This window comes from Petromyzon marinus, unplaced genomic scaffold (assembly GCF_048934315.1).
Source record: "Petromyzon marinus isolate PM22_M1 ecotype Great Lakes invasive population unplaced genomic scaffold, UKy_Petmar_22M1.pri1.0 PM_Scaffold_18, whole genome shotgun sequence".
NCBI classification, from domain to species: Eukaryota; Metazoa; Chordata; class Hyperoartia; order Petromyzontiformes; family Petromyzontidae; genus Petromyzon; species Petromyzon marinus.
In genome coordinates, this window is record NW_027423146.1 from 1,777,625 (window position 1) to 1,795,397 (window position 17,773).

The 17,773-nt window shown below is 47.9% G+C and overlaps 1 protein-coding gene and 1 long non-coding RNA gene across 2 annotated transcripts; both read right to left on the reverse strand.

Moving 5' to 3' along the window:
* Positions 1-1,712: 1,712 nt before the first annotated feature.
* LOC142922825 (uncharacterized) lies at positions 1,713-2,856 on the reverse strand. The gene is made up of 2 exons (XR_012940368.1): positions 2,361-2,856; positions 1,713-1,917 (listed from the first exon to the last, which is right to left on the reverse strand). It is a non-coding gene; the product is annotated as an uncharacterized LOC142922825 (long non-coding RNA).
* Positions 2,857-7,810: 4,954 nt separating this feature from the next.
* LOC142922822 (uncharacterized) lies at positions 7,811-11,120 on the reverse strand. The gene is made up of 2 exons (XM_076063749.1): positions 9,617-11,120; positions 7,811-9,213 (listed from the first exon to the last, which is right to left on the reverse strand). Exons 1-2 carry the CDS (start codon positions 9,945-9,947, stop codon positions 8,936-8,938), a joined length of 609 nt encoding a protein of 202 aa, XP_075919864.1. The 5' UTR covers positions 9,948-11,120; the 3' UTR covers positions 7,811-8,935.
* Positions 11,121-17,773: the final 6,653 nt, after the last annotated feature.

A 17,773-nucleotide genomic window follows, 5' to 3' on the forward strand; every position in this document is an offset into this window, starting at 1 on the left:
AAACCATTCCCACAATTTCTGTAATCTCTGAACTCAAGGATTAAAAAAAACAATCTTGAACATTTTGTCACCTTCGTGGTATTGATCAACATCACCTGCGTAATACACTCCTCGTTTACGCACTGGGTCATAAATTTGGCAGCATTAAACCCCTCAGTGTTGAATATTCTCCAAACTTCGTAATCACTGTTAGGCTGAGTTTTTTTAAAATAGTTCCTAACCTTGTATGGTAGCGACTTTACCCATGGTATAGAATATTCATGTAACCTTCTTTACAGCACTTGTTTTCTCGTCCAACTTCCTCAGACCTCTAATCATTGCCTCCACTTCTACTGTTGTGATATGAGTGTATGTCTCTGTTCCTATTGTGTGGATCAAAATAGGGGATTCTGACGAGAGCTTTCTCCGTCAATTTAAGAGTCTTACTACTGAATGAGTATTCGGAAAGTTGGTCGTTGTGAGAGGAGTTAGTGTCAGATGAGCTATCACTCAAACTTTGCCGCTGCTTAACATAACTTCTGTAATGTATTTTGCGCCTGTGTTGTGGGTATGAACGTAGAGCGAGACTTCTCTTGGAGGCAATGCGTTTATTACAATAAACGATAACAACACCAATAGCCGTAACACGACTGGTGTATGTTAAAAACACTGCTGCAGTCAATCACAGTTGGTTTTGAGTGATTACATTGGGGTGGGGGGGAGGGATGGCAAGTGATGGGTGATGGGAGGAGACAAGGGACGCAACGTGACCGTCCATGTACGAGGATAAGAGTTGCCATCTGTGACGTACACAACCTGGGGACACATCATGGGAAGAAGGATCTCTCAAAACCCGAAGAGGGGAGAACTACATGGAAACGCATTGTCTTGAGCAATGAATTAGCACAAGGGGACGAACAGGGGTTGGAGTCATGTTCTTCGTATGGTCGACGTTTATGTAGAGCAACAACTATATTGGATTGAGGTGGTTGAGCCAGATCATTGTGTAAGAAGTAGAGTTGGTGCATCGCTGTGATGATGCCTCCGAATTTGTGAATTGGACATTGAGTTTTCATATATTCCATAGTCTATTCAGGCTTGGAGTTAGGGATAGGGCTACAGATTTGCTGCAGAAATATGTTTCAGAGCGTCAGTGTTTGGCACTACATGTAGGGCAGTTTCACATATTAGGCAAACATCACAATTTCAGCATCATCTTAATTTTATATATTTATATGGGATATAATATAGAAGGTAATTATTGCTTTAGAAATTACATTATTCACACAGATGATTTCTATCTGAATCTCTTGGTTGAAATACTTTGCCCAAGGTAAGATAACTGTGCGATTATGGTAATGAGTATCCACGTCCGTCTGAGACCGTGGAACTGCCCTCCAGCACTGCCGCTCACATCAGGGGACGTAGGAACGACTATGGTTGCTGGCTTCACCGTGGCCAACTAGTTTATTGATGGGCATCTCCTCCTTGCCATCCTCCTAAATTTCCACCATCACCACCTCCACAACCTTGTGCTTGTCGCCCCCAACTCAAACTCAGTGCAAACCCCTTGGAGGGCTGGCATTACCCAAGGGACACAGAACTCTGCCTCACATTTGGTTTCTAGAAGCTCCGCAACAGCCACACTGTGGATGTAGACAGCCCTTAGCATTATAAATGTGAGCCACTCGCGTGTCCCAAACACTCAAAAGAATTGAGACGAGGCGATAGTATTAGATACAAATATTTATTATTAAAACGCGATGCCTTGTAAAGAAGGGGAGGTGCTGGTGGGGGTGGGTGGTGCTGGAAGTGTGGGGGGCTGTGAGATGCTCAGAGGGTGTTCGAGGCCTGGGGGGGCAGGTCTTGGGAGGCTTCTTGAATGCCGGGCTCCAGTGAGCAGCCAGAGATGTCCTCTTCCTCCTCAACCGTGACAAGCTGTGGACATACTGACCCATTAGACACTACACACAACTCAGTACTTCTACCAGCTCAACTGGGATTACACACAACAATCAGCACCCCCTACTGGCAGACAAATGCCAATTGCACACCAGGTGCTGAGTCACCTTGTGCCCACAGGACATCTGTCATTGGGCGTGCCCTTTCACACGTGTTGAGATGAGATGTGATGTAAAGCGCTCTGAGATGCCCCGGTGTACAGAAAGGTGCTAAATCATTCTCATCGTTATCACTGTGTCCAGCAATAATGAAATTGTCTGTATTTGTAAACGGGGACCATGACGGCTTAACGTGATGGTTAGACCAGCTCATCATTATCATAATACACTGAATCGTGTGTGCATGAATCTATTATTTACGTTAAACGCAAATTATATACGTGTGTGTGTGTGTGCGATGCGCGAGTGCTGTGCACTCACCTCCACCTCGCTCTGCAGATGCTGCTGCTCCGAGTGTGCACTCTGCTCGTTGTCGCGGTAGGGCGCCAGCTCAGCGTGCAGCTCCGCCACTACACGTTGATACCACTGAATCTCTGCCTGCAGAGATTCCAGTTTCCAATTCCTGTCAATGAGCTGCGTGGGCCACGGGCAAATGGCGGCAGAGGGACACAGGAAAGCATTTTAACGACTGCGTGAAGTTATTGCAGAACATACAGGTATAATAACACACACAACCAGGATCTTTATTTATAATTGAGTAATGTAATGACCTACGAAGCTCTTTTACACAGATGTCCATAGACCACCTTTGACCAAATAAACCGAAATGCATCCAATCATCTCAGATCTTGGAAGAAAAGCATGGTTGAACTTCAAATGCTTGGATGGGCAACCACCATCAATACAAACCAAGATAACACCTATAAAAGCATGATGAAGACCGCTTGTGTTGCAATCGAAACGTCGTGGGTTTTTTTTATATTATTAAAAAAAAGTACGTGACTTTACCGAAAGAATCAAGAATATGAATTCCTGCAGTCACGAAAGTTTTATGTTAAAAAATTTTTAGGAATTAATTAACTCAAAATCTGGATTAAAATAATAGATTAAGATCGCTTCCCAACCAAAAAGAGGGAGGGGATGGAGATGCATGTAGCAGAGGGGAGCAGATGGTCTAGTAGTCGTAGGTACTTCTACTAGAGGTGGGATGGTGGATCGTAACGTGGTACAGTCCTTAAACAGAGAATGCTCAGTAACCTAGTGCGCATCCATTCTGTACAACCATCAGTGTGAAAAATAAGTGTATACATACAGTCCTCGACTTAGGAACACCATACTTACGGAGACCCGACTTACGGATACCCGAGTTCCGAATCTGTTTCTATGAAATGTATTAATTTTTGGATACCATTGACTTTAAAACGCGAACTTGCACTTCCAAACTGAACCACAGAACTATTTTGTTCAGTGCTGCGATCCTCCACAAGATGTCATGAGTCAGCCTCGTGCACGCGCACATGTGCGTATATGTGAAAGTGATTGTGTGGGGAGCGGTAGTGTTGCAGTTCACGCGCTGCGCTACAAACCCACCGACCCAAGTTCAATTCCAACTCACGGCCAACACCAGTGACGATTATCTGAACCATTCCTGGGCCTCCCGTAGGTCAACTCGGCCTCAAATGAGCACCTAGCGCGCTTTATAAACATCACCACTCGGGACACAAATGCAGCTGGGTGTGGTGCTGGCACACAACCCCTCGCATGCCGTGCTGGCTTTCATAGGCTATCGCTAACAGCACGTGCCCCAACAGCCTATTACAGCTACACGGTGGATCTTTGTGCGGATCGGAAGTGTAGCGGTGAGCACGCTTGTGATTTAAAAGCGGTGAGTGAAAAAAAAATATTTTTACTACATTTTATGTATTACTTACGATACACTATATTTTTAGTGTTAATGCAAATGTACATGATTTCTTATTTACGAGTTTAACTCTTTTGTTGAACCTTAACACATTTTATAACACTGACAATATGGGAATTTAAATATCACACATTATTGTATTCCGACTTACGAACCGTTCCGACTTATGAGTGGGCCTCAGGAACTAAATGCGTTCGTAAGTCGAGGACTGACATATTATTGATATATTTGTCTATTATACTGTGTGTATTATTAGTTGTTTATCATGTAAAATTAGTTTACACTTGAAAAATATTCACCATAAATCCGGTATGTGGGGAAAAAATATTGATAGAGTATGTGTAGTGGCATAGCGCTGGCTGCTGGTAAAAAATGGTAACTGCGGTGTATGGTAGTACCCACGTCAGCAGGCCACGATAGACACGAGTGGGGGACATCTAGGGGAAAGGTCACAGAGGGGGGGCCATCGGGAACCCGCTAGTAGGTTCCAGAGAGGGGGCGTGGCCGTGGCGGAGCGAGGCCACGCTGAGAGTATAAGAAGGGCCCCTGTGAGGGACCTTGTGGCTGTTGCTGGAAGTGGGATCCTCGTCGTGCTGTTCGTATATATAAGATAGTCGTCGTCACCATCTCGTCATTGTCGTTGTCGTCTCGTCGCTGTCGTCTTGTCGCCATCGTCGCTGCCGTCTTCACTCGATATTACGCTGCTAGATAGGTGTTCGCTGTCTCCGTTCAGTGCTGTCAGTGTTAGATGGTTAGTGTTTTGTATAGGCCAGCAACGGTAATAGTGTGTACCCACGTAGGGTGTCTGTATTATCCCAATGGTGCTCGTTAAATAAAAGAAGCGCCTAAAAGTCTTACTGTCTCTGAGTTAGTCACTACACATGTACACATGAAAGTGACTACTGTAGTCAGAGATGCAAACGCTTGGGCGTCATCTGGTGCCTTACTGTCGCCATCCAGCGTAAACTATTTGGGTCTTTATAGTAAAGTTCGTAAATCTCAAGTACGCTATGGCAAGGTACCACAGTACATAACATGCGATTGGCTATCAATGACTTGAGTACGTTAATAGTGAAAGTACGTACAACGGGAGGGCGTAAATAATGGTATTGCTGTATATATATCTGCGTTTGTGCCATGCCGGACTTCATAGGTGCTCGCTAACAGCACTTGCTCACCTTCGCCTCACTCTGCTGGTGCAGCACTTGCAGATCCTGGAGCTGACAGTGAATGCTCTGCAGGTTTTCTTGGCATGGCGCCAGCTCAGCGTGCAGCTCTGCCACCACACGCTGGTAACCCAAAATCCCCGCCTGCAGGGATCCCAGGTGCTCATTCTTTTCGATGAGCTGCATGGGCCACGGACAAACGGCAGCAGAAGGACATGGCTAAGCATTTTAACGACTGCGTGCAGTTGTTAAAGAACATACAAATCCAACAAACACATACAGAACCAGTATCTTTATTTTAAATGAAGGAATCTGATAAGCTATGAAACTCTTTTTCACAGATGTCCATACACCACACCACCTATGACCAAATGACCTGGAATGCACCCAATATTATAAGATCTTGGAAGAAAAGCAGGGTTGAACTTTTATGGTACTTGGATGGGTGACCACCATCCATACAACCCAAGATAACACCTATAAAAGCCCAGATATATGGATTAATTAACCCAAAAGCTACTTTAAAATGTCCGATTATAATTGCCTCCCAACCAAAAATAGGGAGGGGATGGAGATGCACGTAGCAGAGGGGAGCAGATGTTCTAGTAGTAGTAGGTACTTTTACTAGAGGTGGGATGGTGGATTGTAATGTGGTACAGTCCCTAAACAGAGGATACTCAGTAACCCAGTGCGCATATACACATCTGTGTGAAAAATAAGTGTATATATAGGCAGTCCTCAACTTACAAACACCTGCACTTACGAACCTGCTTCCATCAAATATATATTTTATAACATTGACTTTAAACGCGAACTCGCACTTGAAAATTGAACCGCGTCACTATTTTGTTCAGTGGAGCAATCCTCCACGACATGTAATAATTCAGGATGGCGCTTGGAGCAAGTGTATGCCTATAAGTGTGTGTGTATGCACGTGCACGTGTCTATGTGTATGAAAGTGAATGTGTGGGGAGCAGTAGTGTAGCGATTAGCCTTCGAAAGCGGCGACCCGAGTTCGATTCCCGTTCATGGCCAACACCAGTGACGATTATGTGAACCGGTCCTGGGCGTCCCCTAGATCGACCCAGCCTCAAATGAGTACCTGGTGCGATGTGTAAACACCACCACTGGAGAGACAAAGGCAGCGAGGCATGGTGCTGGCCAATCACCCCCTTGTGTGCCATGCCGGCCTTCATAGGTGCTGCTCACTAACAGTACTTTCCCCAACAGTCTATTAAGGCTATACGGGGAGTCTTTGTCTGCGACGTGCGAATGCAGTGTACTCACCTCCGCCTCGCTCTGCTGGCGCAGCATGTCCAAATGCTGCAGCTGTGAGCGTCCGATCTGTGCGTTTTCGCGGTACTGCTCCAGCTCTGTGTGCAGCTCGGCCAGCATACGCTGATACCAAAGAATCCCCGCATGCAGGAATCCCGCTCCTGGCTCCTTTCGAACAGCTGCTTGGGCCACAGGCAGAGGGACAGAGAAAAGCATTTTAACGACTGTGTGCGGTTATTGTAGAACATACAGATGCAACAACAGACACATTTAGAACCAGAATCTTTATTCATATTGGAGGAGTCTGATGAGCTGTGAAAATATTTTTCACAGATGTCCATACACCATGTTTGACCAAATCACCCAGGATGCACCCAATCTTGTCAGACCATCATGCACACAACCCATGATTACGCCTATAAAAGCCCACATATATGGATTAAGTAACCCAAAATCTGCATTAAAAGGTCAGATTAAAATCGCTTCCCAAACCAGGACAGGGAGGGCATGGACATGCACGTAGCAGAGGGGAGCAGATGGTCAGACCCTACACAGCCTGACGACTCAAGTGCTGTGTCACGGTCAGACCTGGGCCGTTCCGGGGCCAGGAGAGCCTGGGTTCTCAGCGGCCGTGGGAACGAGGCTGGGAGCATTACCTGACGCAGAGTGTCCTCATTCTCAGCTTGGGACGTGGTCAGCTGATCCTGCAGCGCCGACAGTCCCTGTTGGTGGGTGGAGAGCTCCGGCTGGGCACTGGCGCGCTCCGCCTCACTCGCTGCGAGCTCCTCCTTGCTCGCCTTGAGCTCCTCCCTCAGCCGAGTGATTGTGTCCTCGTCCTCCTGAGCCTTAATACAGGCAACGTTCGTTTTACCATCGTAATCATCACCATCATCATCATGAACAGCCATGATCCGTCCACCGCTGAATGTGTTTTTGTGATACTGCTGGATGAAAGTTTCCCTGAGCCATACCGGTCATGGGAATTAATTGATCATACTTCATCACACTGGTCAGCACGAAGTGGTACACCCAAGACTGGGTCAGATTTCACTGCCCACCAATGCTAGCCATGGTTGGTAATCAAACTCGGACAGCTTGGTTCAGAGTGCAGAAGGCTCATCACAGTAAATTAATACGTTGTATATCATAAATATTTCGCCGCACAAGGGTCTCCTCCTCTTGTGAACGCTGCCACAAATGTCTTAAAACTCAAACTTTAATTATCTTTATTTTACCAGCTAAGGCCTACTGAACTATATAGCTCTTTTTCAGAAGCGACCTGCCCACAAATGAAAGTTCAACGAAGTGGCTTATCATGTGGAAATGTATTGCAGCTATAGAATCTAAACGCACGTTTCTAAATGTGGAGGAAGAACCGGAGGACCCGGAAAAAATCCACGTGACCACAGGGAGAACATGCAAACTCCAAATATACAGGTGTCGGGGTTGGGATCAAACCCACAACCTCCTGCATACAGGCGAGGTAGTTAACATCTCGCCACCGTGGCGCCCCTCTTCAGTGCCAATCGCGGCTTCACCACGCGTGCCCTTGCGAGCCGATACCTTCTTGGAGTTGCGCTCGAACTGCTTAAAAGCATCGGTGAGGGTGAGCCGGACCTCCTCCAGCCCTGTCGCCAGCTCGCAGGCCTCTTTCCGATGCGCGTCCTGCTGCTGCGCCTTCTCCATCCCAAGTGCCTGGACGTGCCCCTCCGACTCCTTCAGCTACAGGCACGCACACGTTCCACAATGCTGGATTCATGTCTGGGGAAGTATACTGAATATGGGGTGCAGAATGTGGAAATCTTTTCTGGGTTGGAAAAGACCCAGCTGTAATTAAGCCCGGCTTGCAAACAGATAAATAATTACCACTTAAGTCATTTAAACTCTGTGGTGTGCATATAGCTGTGTGTCTGCAAGCCTATATTGTTTCTCTAACAAATGCAAGCCAATCACATTTTAGAAAAAGTCCTGTAAACTGCAGCTGACTTTATAATTAAATTGTATTTATTCTAACTGAAAGTATTAAAATGTGAGAAAATACATTCGCAACTCTGAATCATGACAAATTATGAGAGGTAGTGAATTAGTTAAAGGCCTAGTCAGGAATTGCCTTGTCTAGTGTAATTACCTCATCCAACATTCACATATCTGCAGACAAAATTAAGAGCCATGAGGGGAGGACCGATCCTGTGGTCACAATTATACCTTTTGCCATATAGAAATGCATTATCATACTACATTCGAAAAAAACATTCTGGCTGTCTGCCTTCCTGGCTGCATCCATATTACTTATATAACCACTTCAGGTTTCAGCCACCTGTGATTAAGCCAGGTTCACATGTGCAGTGAGTTAATGATCTCAGCCTGATCATCAATGACTTCACAGAAAAGCCCATGAAAACAATGTCGGCTTTACACTAAATCGAGCGAAGTTCCAGCTCTGAAAACCAAAGATCCGACTGTTTTGTGATGAACATTACTCATTACTTTCCATAGCAGGGCAGATATCAAAGTATTTCCTCCTATTGGGTGGGTACCAGAGGGCACTTAAATATTTCTCAGAAGTAGTTATGTGATTTATGCTTCTGCAAACCATTCTCTAACATGAAACTTGAATTTGGAGCTTTCGTGACTGCAGGAATTATTCTTTGGTTTTTATTATTAATTTTATTATTTCTTATTTCTACGTGACTTTACCTAAAAAAACATTCTCGAACATGCGATGGTGCACTGCTCAGGCGATGAGGACAGGCCTCATGCACACACATGGAGGTGGGGGGGCTGTCGCATAAGGCTCTGGTTACCTGGTGCTGCAGCCCGGCGATCTGGCCGTGCATGCACTCCATCTCAGCATCCGTGTGCTGAAGTGTGTGCTGCAGCTGCACCACCTCCTGTGCCCTCGCGGCCTCCTCTGCCCTGGAGACTCCCAGCTCGGCCTTGAGAAAGTCCGTCTGTTGCTCCAGAGAATTGCCTGTCGGAAGGGACACAAAACCATGCCGATGAAGACAGTACAGCCACCAGTGGCAGCAGACAGAGAAGGAGCAGCAGCTCAGGAGGAAGAGTACCAGCAGCGGGAGTAGTAGCAGACAGAATAGGTCTGAGGTCCCTCAGACCTATTCACCAGCTTGCATGCAAACACAGGGTCCAGAATAATAATATATGCACAGGAAGGGCCTAGTGAGAGAGCAGTTAGTAAACCCAGTGCAGTCCTATGTTAGACAGCGGAAGTGGTCCACGTGGGAAATGAAGTAAAAACGAGGAATTACTCGTTTTAACTCGTAAAAAGAAGTTATTGGTGCACAGTGCTCGACAAAAATTAGTGTTCAATGGGTCCGTGGATTCAGAAAGATTTTGGAGCACAGGCCCCTACCCACCGGTCTCCTCGCAGCAAGCGTTAGCCTCCTGCAGTCGTTGCTGCAGCTCCAGTACTTCATGCCGCAGGTTGTCCACCTTGGTCTGCTGCACCTCTTGGTTGGTAAAGAGGTCGCGCATGTTCGCTCTCAGCTCCGCGGCCTCGGTGCCCAGCCGCTCGGTTTCAGTCCCGCGCTCTCGCGCCTCTTCCCGCGCCGCCACCAGGTCTGCCTCTGAGCGCCGCAGCAGCTCGTCACGCTCCTTCAGCGCCTGCGGGCGGAGACGGGCAGCATCTAAATTACACGTAATTACAACATGTAATTTGAATATATTAATAAATTGTTTAGCATTCATCCAAAATATTGAGAAAATAAGTGGGCTTGGGCAGGACACATTGCTGTTGCAAGAAGGGGGGTGGCTGTTGCGAGAGTGGAGGCCTCACCTTCTGGAGGACCGTGATGTGCACAACGTGAGCGTCGTACTCTGAATCTTCGTGCATATGTGATGCACGATATTCGGCCAGCTCTATGTATGCCAGATGCAGAGTCGCATCGTGCTCACGCTTCAGCTGCTCCTCGCGCTCGCCCCACCGCACTGCCTCCAACTCCACCTGCAGGCTGTTGATGGCCTGCGAGTGTGCCATTAGCTGCTCACGGGTAGAAGGGCACAGTGTCACAGGCACGTGCATGCATAGGTGGGCATCCCTTCATCACAGACACATGCAGCGTGCAGATGAGGACAGGTACAGACATACAGACACACGGAGCATGTAGTTGTACAGAGAGATAAGAGACTATAGGCATGGGCAGGAGGCACAAGAAAATAAATTACAGATGCAGAGACATACACACAAAGACACAAGCAAGTCATACAAATTTGGACACATTATGGAAAGACAGTGCATGTGGAGAGAGCTGTACATAGCCAAAGGCAGAACATGCAGAGGGAGACAAGATAAGAATGCGGAGACACGGGCATTGAGTACAGAGACGCACATACAGGCGCCTCGCATGCAGACGGACGCACACGTGCAGTGGATGCTTTTCAAGATGAAAATAAGAAATTGAGATTCTATTGTAAACAAATCAAGAACTACAAAAATATGCAAGGTAAACACCTGTGGTCTTATTGAACATACCACAATCACGTTTAAAATATTTAGAATGATAATAGAAAGTCAAAAAATAGAACCATGATACATTGTATACATCAATCAACGATTGGTAAGCGTGCATACAACATGGCAACGTTCTTCATCATAAGATAATGAAGAAACTCGTTGCACCCAAATGTTCATCTTCAAATTGAGTCAATATTCAAAACAAATAACTCACAACGCCTCCTCACACCATGTCGGTCATGGGAATGTGTTTGACTATACTTCCCCATGCTGGTCAGCACCATACAGATGTATTAATCAATAAAACATAATACATGCACATTATGTGGGGAGATGCTATGATACAAAAATTTAGTTTGATCTGCTTTTATCTTTTCATTTTCAACATTATTGGGAATAAAACCATGGACCACTCGCTATAGTGAATTTAGCAAAATTTATTACGGAACCAAAATATAATTCGATGGGTTTTTTTGTGCACTCATTTGCAACTAGGCTGAGACCACTATGCTTGAGAATCCGGTTTAATCACTGTGGTTGGGCGGCTGTAATCCACATTCAATCCTGGCATCTCAGCCATGCTGGCACAGCATGTCTGACCCCTGGGGCACCTAGCTACCTCCCAGAATGCACTCATTTAATGTGCCATTTCCTTGACGTTCAGATCGTAACTCTGAATAAAAACTCAACGCATGAATCAATAATGATGCACTTAATAGGGCAGAGCTTCTAAAAGGTGATGTTTCAGGCAATGGCCTTCATCGCATCAGAGAAGTCAAAGCAGTATCCATTGCAGCGTTATTGACGAATATGTTGAGGTTTTGTTATCTCTGCTTGTGTGCCACGCAGCTTCACAACGTGAACACGTTATTTGGGTCTTTCGGTAAGGCCATGTAGATACAAAAATAATAAAAAAATAATAACAATATCACGACATTTCGATCGCAACACAAGCAATCGTCATCAAGTGAAGGATATGGCAGGAAAGCTGCCGAGGCAGGAAAAAATATATGGCGGGAGCGCTGCTAAGGCAGGGAGTTAAAAAGGTTTGAGATGGGTGTAGCTCAAGGGTCAGTGGGCAGGGCTTGATGAAATTTGCATGTAAATGTAAGATCGACGAAATCTTGACAAACGAAGTTTCATTTTAGCCGTGCTCCGTGTAACAAGGGGACAGGGGGGTTGGTGGTGGCCACAGTACCTCCTCAGCATGGTTTTTCTTGAGTTGGTGCAGCATCTCATGGAGACTCTTCTCTGTCTGGCGCAGTGCGCCACGCAGGGTGGCGAACTGCGCTCTTGCCCTGCTCAGATTGTCCCGCAGGGTCGATACCTCCCGGGACAGCTGGTGCATTTCTTTCTCCGGCATTTCCAACTGCGACGGGAGCAAGGGCACATGGCACGGGCACGTTAGCGCCTCCCAGCGTAAATCCTGCCTTCAATCGCATTGTGACATGCCATTCGCCATCGGATGGTGGAGACAACACCATGGCACATGGCAAGTGAGGTGCCTAATACACAGGTAAACACACATAGGACAGATGGGCTGACACCCACACACCCAAGCAAAGGCAACACCACGATTCCCCGCACAGCCTAAACAGAGTGGTAGAATGCGCAGCAGCGCTGGCCTAGGAAACGCACCCACACCATCTTCATTTACATTCGCTCAGCCAATGAGAGTGACAAATGCTCCAAGACAACCAGCATTCATGGCCATGAGTACTTAAAAATCAATAATTTTGTCAATGTTAATACAATATTTGAACCTTATGGGGTCCCATAAGCCCCCGGCTCTCGCATAAACTGCGTTGCGACGTCATTTTGTCTGTTGAAGGCGAATAAAAAAACGGCAAACTATTCCTCTCGACGAGCTCTACACGATGCGCTAATCAAAGTTTCAAAGTTTGGTTTCTTCTGCGCATTCGTCCTCGCTGCGCTTGGACGGCATGACAACAGAATGATCCGCGCCAGGTAGGTCGCGCCGTTTATGTGCGCGGTGTGACGGAGTCACCAAAAATTTATTCATTACGATTTTGACATGCCATTCGCCATCGGATGGTGGAGACAACACCATGGCACATGGCAAGTGAGGTGCCTAATACACAGGTAAACACACATAGGACAGATGGGCTGACACCCACACACCCAAGCAAAGGCAACACCACGATTCCCCGCACAGCCTAAACAGAGTGGTAGAATGCGCAGCAGCGCTGGCCTAGGAAACGCACCCACACCATCTTCATTTACATTCGCTCAGCCAATGAGAGTGACAAATGCTCCAAGACAACCAGCATTTATGGCCATGAGTACTTAAAAATCAATAATTTCGTCAATGTTAATACAATATTTGAACCTTATGGGGTCCCATAAGCCCCCGGCTCTCGCATAAACTGCGTTGCGACGTCATTTTGTCTGTTGAAGGCGAATGAAACGGCAATCTATTCCTCTCGACGAGCTCTACACGATGCGCTAATCAAAGTTTCAAAGTTTGGTTTCTTCTGCGCATTCGTCCTCGCTGCGCTTGGACGGCATGACAACAGAATGATCCGCGCCAGGTAGGTCGCGCCGTTTATGTGCGCGGTGTGACGGAGTCACCAAAAATTTATTCATTACGATTTTGACTTACGTTTATTCGCGACCTCGGGGTCCCGCCATAAGGTTAATTTGATATTCAGTTTTATCACAGTACGCTCTGAGCCACACAGCGCTTGCCAATTTTTAAAAGACAAACTCGTCCGCCGACGTGTTTGCTCCTCCTTGGTCTCTCTGCCTTAGCCCCAAAATGTCTGGGAATGTCAACATGCCAGTGATAAGGCCGGTCGAGGTGAGTGAGCATATGGCGATTACACTGGTGAGTACAGTACATAATACTTCCTGATGCTATTATTTAAAAAAAAATTCGTTTTGATGGAATGTTTACCATCTGTTTTATTACTCTTATAAAATAGCGCTGATACTGATACTCCAATGAAGCCCTCATTTATTGTTCATAAGCGATAACGCTGTCGAGAAGTCATCCCCATATATAATGGTATAACCCTTTTCGCGCTGATTTCCTGAATGCTCATTTCTCCACATAGGCATCTTGAGCGCTAAGCGAGACTGCCTGTATTCATTTCAGCCTAAGTCGACATAGGGGAGTCCCAACACTGGCTCAGATATCCCTCGCCACTGGTGTTAGCAGGTATTTGTGGTTCATGCGGACTTGCTGCCTTGTAAAAGGTGTCAATCTGGTGTTGGGGCAAAGCTTTTTTTTATCATTCCATACACGTTTGCATTTTAGCTGGTAAGTGGCAGAGTGGTGGCCTCCACTCCAGCCTAGATTTGTGTCTGTCCCCTACCTCTTGCCGAGTACAACTCCTCTGACATCAAAACACAAGGGGCCGTCCATAAATGACGTCACGCGATTTTGGACCCCTCCCCCTTTGTCACGCGGTGTCACAAAAAGTCAGACCCCCCAAAAAAAAAACATGCTTCAAATCGCTTTAGTTCATAGTTCCATTTATTTGGTATAGCCCTGCGAGCCATTCAGCTCTTGAATCGGGTGCAACCGCAACAAACAAAAACATGAACAAGAAAACATCTTAAACTATTGTCATTGTAGTGCGTATTAATGTGGTGCTGCACTCTGTTGTAGAACATTTATTAAAAAGTATTTAATTAAGTAGAACGTGTTGTCTATTTTTATTTAAAATTGCGCATTTTGATGTGACATCACATTTCTCAAACCCCCCCCCCCCGTAACACATCGTCACAAATGTCTGCCCCCCCCCCAAGTGCGTGACGTCATTTATGGACGGCCCCCAAGAGGTGGCACTACGCACCTACACTGTTGACACATTCATTGTCTCATGTGTTGCTTTCTCAACTGTGGTCTGTTGAAGAATATCATGTATATTCTTGCCGACGCAGATAAAGAAACACAGGTGCTCAGATCGCTGGCTTTGCCCGAATTACAGGCCACCACGCAGCGATAAGGAGCCCGCAGCGCTGACGTAATCAAATGCAGCGATGACGTTGTCAGATGCAGCGATTACGCCTACGACTACAGCGATGACGACATCGATTAGTGATGACGTCATCAATTACAGTGACGACGTCAATTTCAGTGAAGAAGGCATCGAATACAGTGATGATGTCATCTATGGCAGTGATTACGTCACTGGCTTTACCCAAAAAGGCGGAGCCAATGGCTCGGGCCTTATTGCGTCACCAAACGTCACGTGACCCCCAGGCACAGCTGCTGGGAAATGGCAGTTGACACGAGATGCTATCACCTTGGCAACGCAAACAAGGACCAACTGCCCAGAGAAAGCTTTCTCCGACTAAAATCCTTGATGAAACTCTCAATCTGTGATCTTAAACTATGAACCTCGTTACCCACGCATCAAGCGCTCAATTTAAAGTAAAATTTAAATATTTTAAAAAATAATATTTTTTCTCGATGTGATCACAGTACTCTATTTGTTACTTCGTATAACTCCAACGCAAGAGGTGGCGCCACTCACCTCCACTGTTGACGAATTTGGAGTCTCCAGCGTCGCTTGCATCTGCTGCCGTCTCTTGAAGAACTTCATGGCTCCTGTTGGGGGCGCAAGAGACAAACGCAGCCGCTCAGCTCGCTCGCCCTGCCGGAGTGACGTAACGCCATTGGGGTCGGAGGTGAGAGCGCAGGATGTGACGCACTTGGCCCCGCCTACCATGGGCGGAGCCAGATCACGTGCCCCCAGGCACCCTATGGGGGCAGAAGAAGCTGCGTCCGTATCAGCCAGGGCTCAAAGTTCTCGACGCGGCTTTTGCGTCTGCGATTTGAAACTCGGAACCTCTTCACCCACGTGTCGAGAGTTCAATGTTTGAATGCAATTTAATCGAGGCCACTGTCTTGGTATGGTCCTTTGACTGTTGGTGTTTTGCCATCTTGCCCAAGCTTGGATTTGATGTTGACAAATCTACAAGAAGGTATGAGCTTGCACAGTTTGATTTTACATGACATTTATTCGTGACTTGACTACATTTTCTCAATCCTTACTCGAGTATCTTTAATTGCATTTTGTTGTTGATGCAACTGGCTAACCCGACCCTTCTGGACGTGTGTGAAAGAGAACGTCAAAACTCATGTAAAATACAGATTCTGATTTATCTACACGCACACGCGGAAGGCAAACGCGGGTACCTGGCCTCTATGCAGCAGACACGAGTAATGTATTATCTTTCAGGATGTTATTTAGAACTTTATTGAATGTTATGTCACCAACCAAACATCGAGCATAGCAACAAATATCATGCAACACTCCGGAGACGGACACCTCCCTTACCGACCTCACCTCATCCTCCTCACCCCTAGCCTCGTCCTCACCCCTAGCCTCGGCCTCCTCACCCCTAACCCCTCACCTCGCCCTCCTCACCCCTCGTTCTCCTCACCCCTCATCTTCTCACCTCGTTCTCCTCACCCCTCGCCTCGTCCTCACCCCTAGCCTCGGCCTCCTCACCCCTAACCCTTCACCTCGTCCTCCTCACCCCTAGCCTCGTCCTCACCCCTAGCCTCGGCCTCCTCACCCCTAACCCCTCACCTCGCTCTCCTCACCCCTCATCTTCTCACCTCGTTCTCCTCACCCCTCGCCTCGTCCTCACCCCCGTTCTACTCACCTCGTCCTCACCGCTCGCCTCATCCTCACCCCTCGCCTCATCCTCACCCCTCGCCTCATCCTAACCCCTCACCTCGTCCACCTCACCCGTCGTCCTCAACCCTCACCTCGTTCTCACCCCTCGCCTCTCGTTCTACTCACCTCGTCCTTACCCCTCACCTCGTTCTCACCTCATCCTCACACGGCTACCTGCACTCTATGTAGTAGACGTGAATAATTGACTATAATTCAGATTGTTATTAATAACTTTATTACATGTTTTGTCACGAATCAAACATCACCTCCTCCTCACCCTTCACCTCGTCCTCACCCCGTCCTCGCATCTCGCCTCGTCCTCCTCACCCCGTTCTCCTTCACCCCTCGTTCTCACCCCTCGCCTCGTCCTCCTCACCCTTCACCTCGTCCTTCTCATCCCTCAGCTCGTATTCCTCACCCCTTACCTCGCCCTCACTTCGTCCTCCTCACCCCTCACCTCGTCCTCGCCTCGTCCTCACCCCTTGCCTCGTCATCTTTACCCCTTAGCTCATCCTCCTCACCCTCACCTCGTCCTTCTCTAACCCCTCGCTCTCCTCACCTCGTCCTCACCCATCACCTCGTCCTCCTCACCCATCGCCTCGTCCTCCTCAACCCTCGTTCTCACGCCTCGTTCTCACCCCTCACTTCGTCCTCCTCACCCCTCACCTCGTCCTCGCCTCGTCCTCCTCACCCCTTGCCTCGTCATCTTTACCCCTCAGCTCATCCTTCTCACCCTCACCTCGTCCTCCTCACCCCTCACCTCGTCCTCCTCAGCTCGTCCTCTTAACCCCTCGTCCTCCTCACCTCGTCCTCAACCCTCACGTCGTCCGCTTGACCTTTCACCTCGTCCACACCCCTCACCTCATCCTCACCCATCACTTCGTCTTCCTCACCCCTCACCTGGTCCTCCTCACCCCTCGACTCGTCCTTCTCACCCCTCATCCTCCTCACCCCTCATCCTCCTCACCCCTCGCCTCATCTTCCTCACCCCTCGCCTCATCTTCCTCACCCATCGTCCTCCTCACCCCTCGTCCTCCTCACCCCTCGACTCGTCCTCTCACCTCAGCTCGTCCTCCTCACCCGTCGTCGTCCTCACCGCTCACCTCGTCCTTCTCACCCCTAACCTCTCCCTCGCCTCGTCCTCCTCACCCTTAGCTCGTCCTCACTCCTCGTCCTCCCCTCCCCTCGCTGTCCTCAACATTAGCCTCGTCCTCCTCACCCCACACCTCGTTCTTCTTACCCCTCATCTTGTCCTCCTCACCACTCGACTCGTCCTACTCACCCCTCACCTCGTCCTCCTCACCCCTCGTCCTCCTCACCCCTCGTCCTCACCTCTCCTCCTCCTCACCCATCGTCCTCCTCACACATCGTCCTCCTCACCGCTCGTTCTCCTCACCCCTCGT

Bases quoted from the DNA above. Each gene is read 5' to 3' on its own strand.
- LOC142922822 (XM_076063749.1), bottom strand. From the start codon at position 9,947: ATGAATGCTAAACAATTTATTAATATATTCAAATTACATGTTGTAATT. The intron at 9,214-9,616 runs GTGGGTAGGGGC...CCCTTCCGACAG, and splicing joins CGCTTGCTGCGAGGAGACCG to GCAATTCTCTGGAGCAACAG.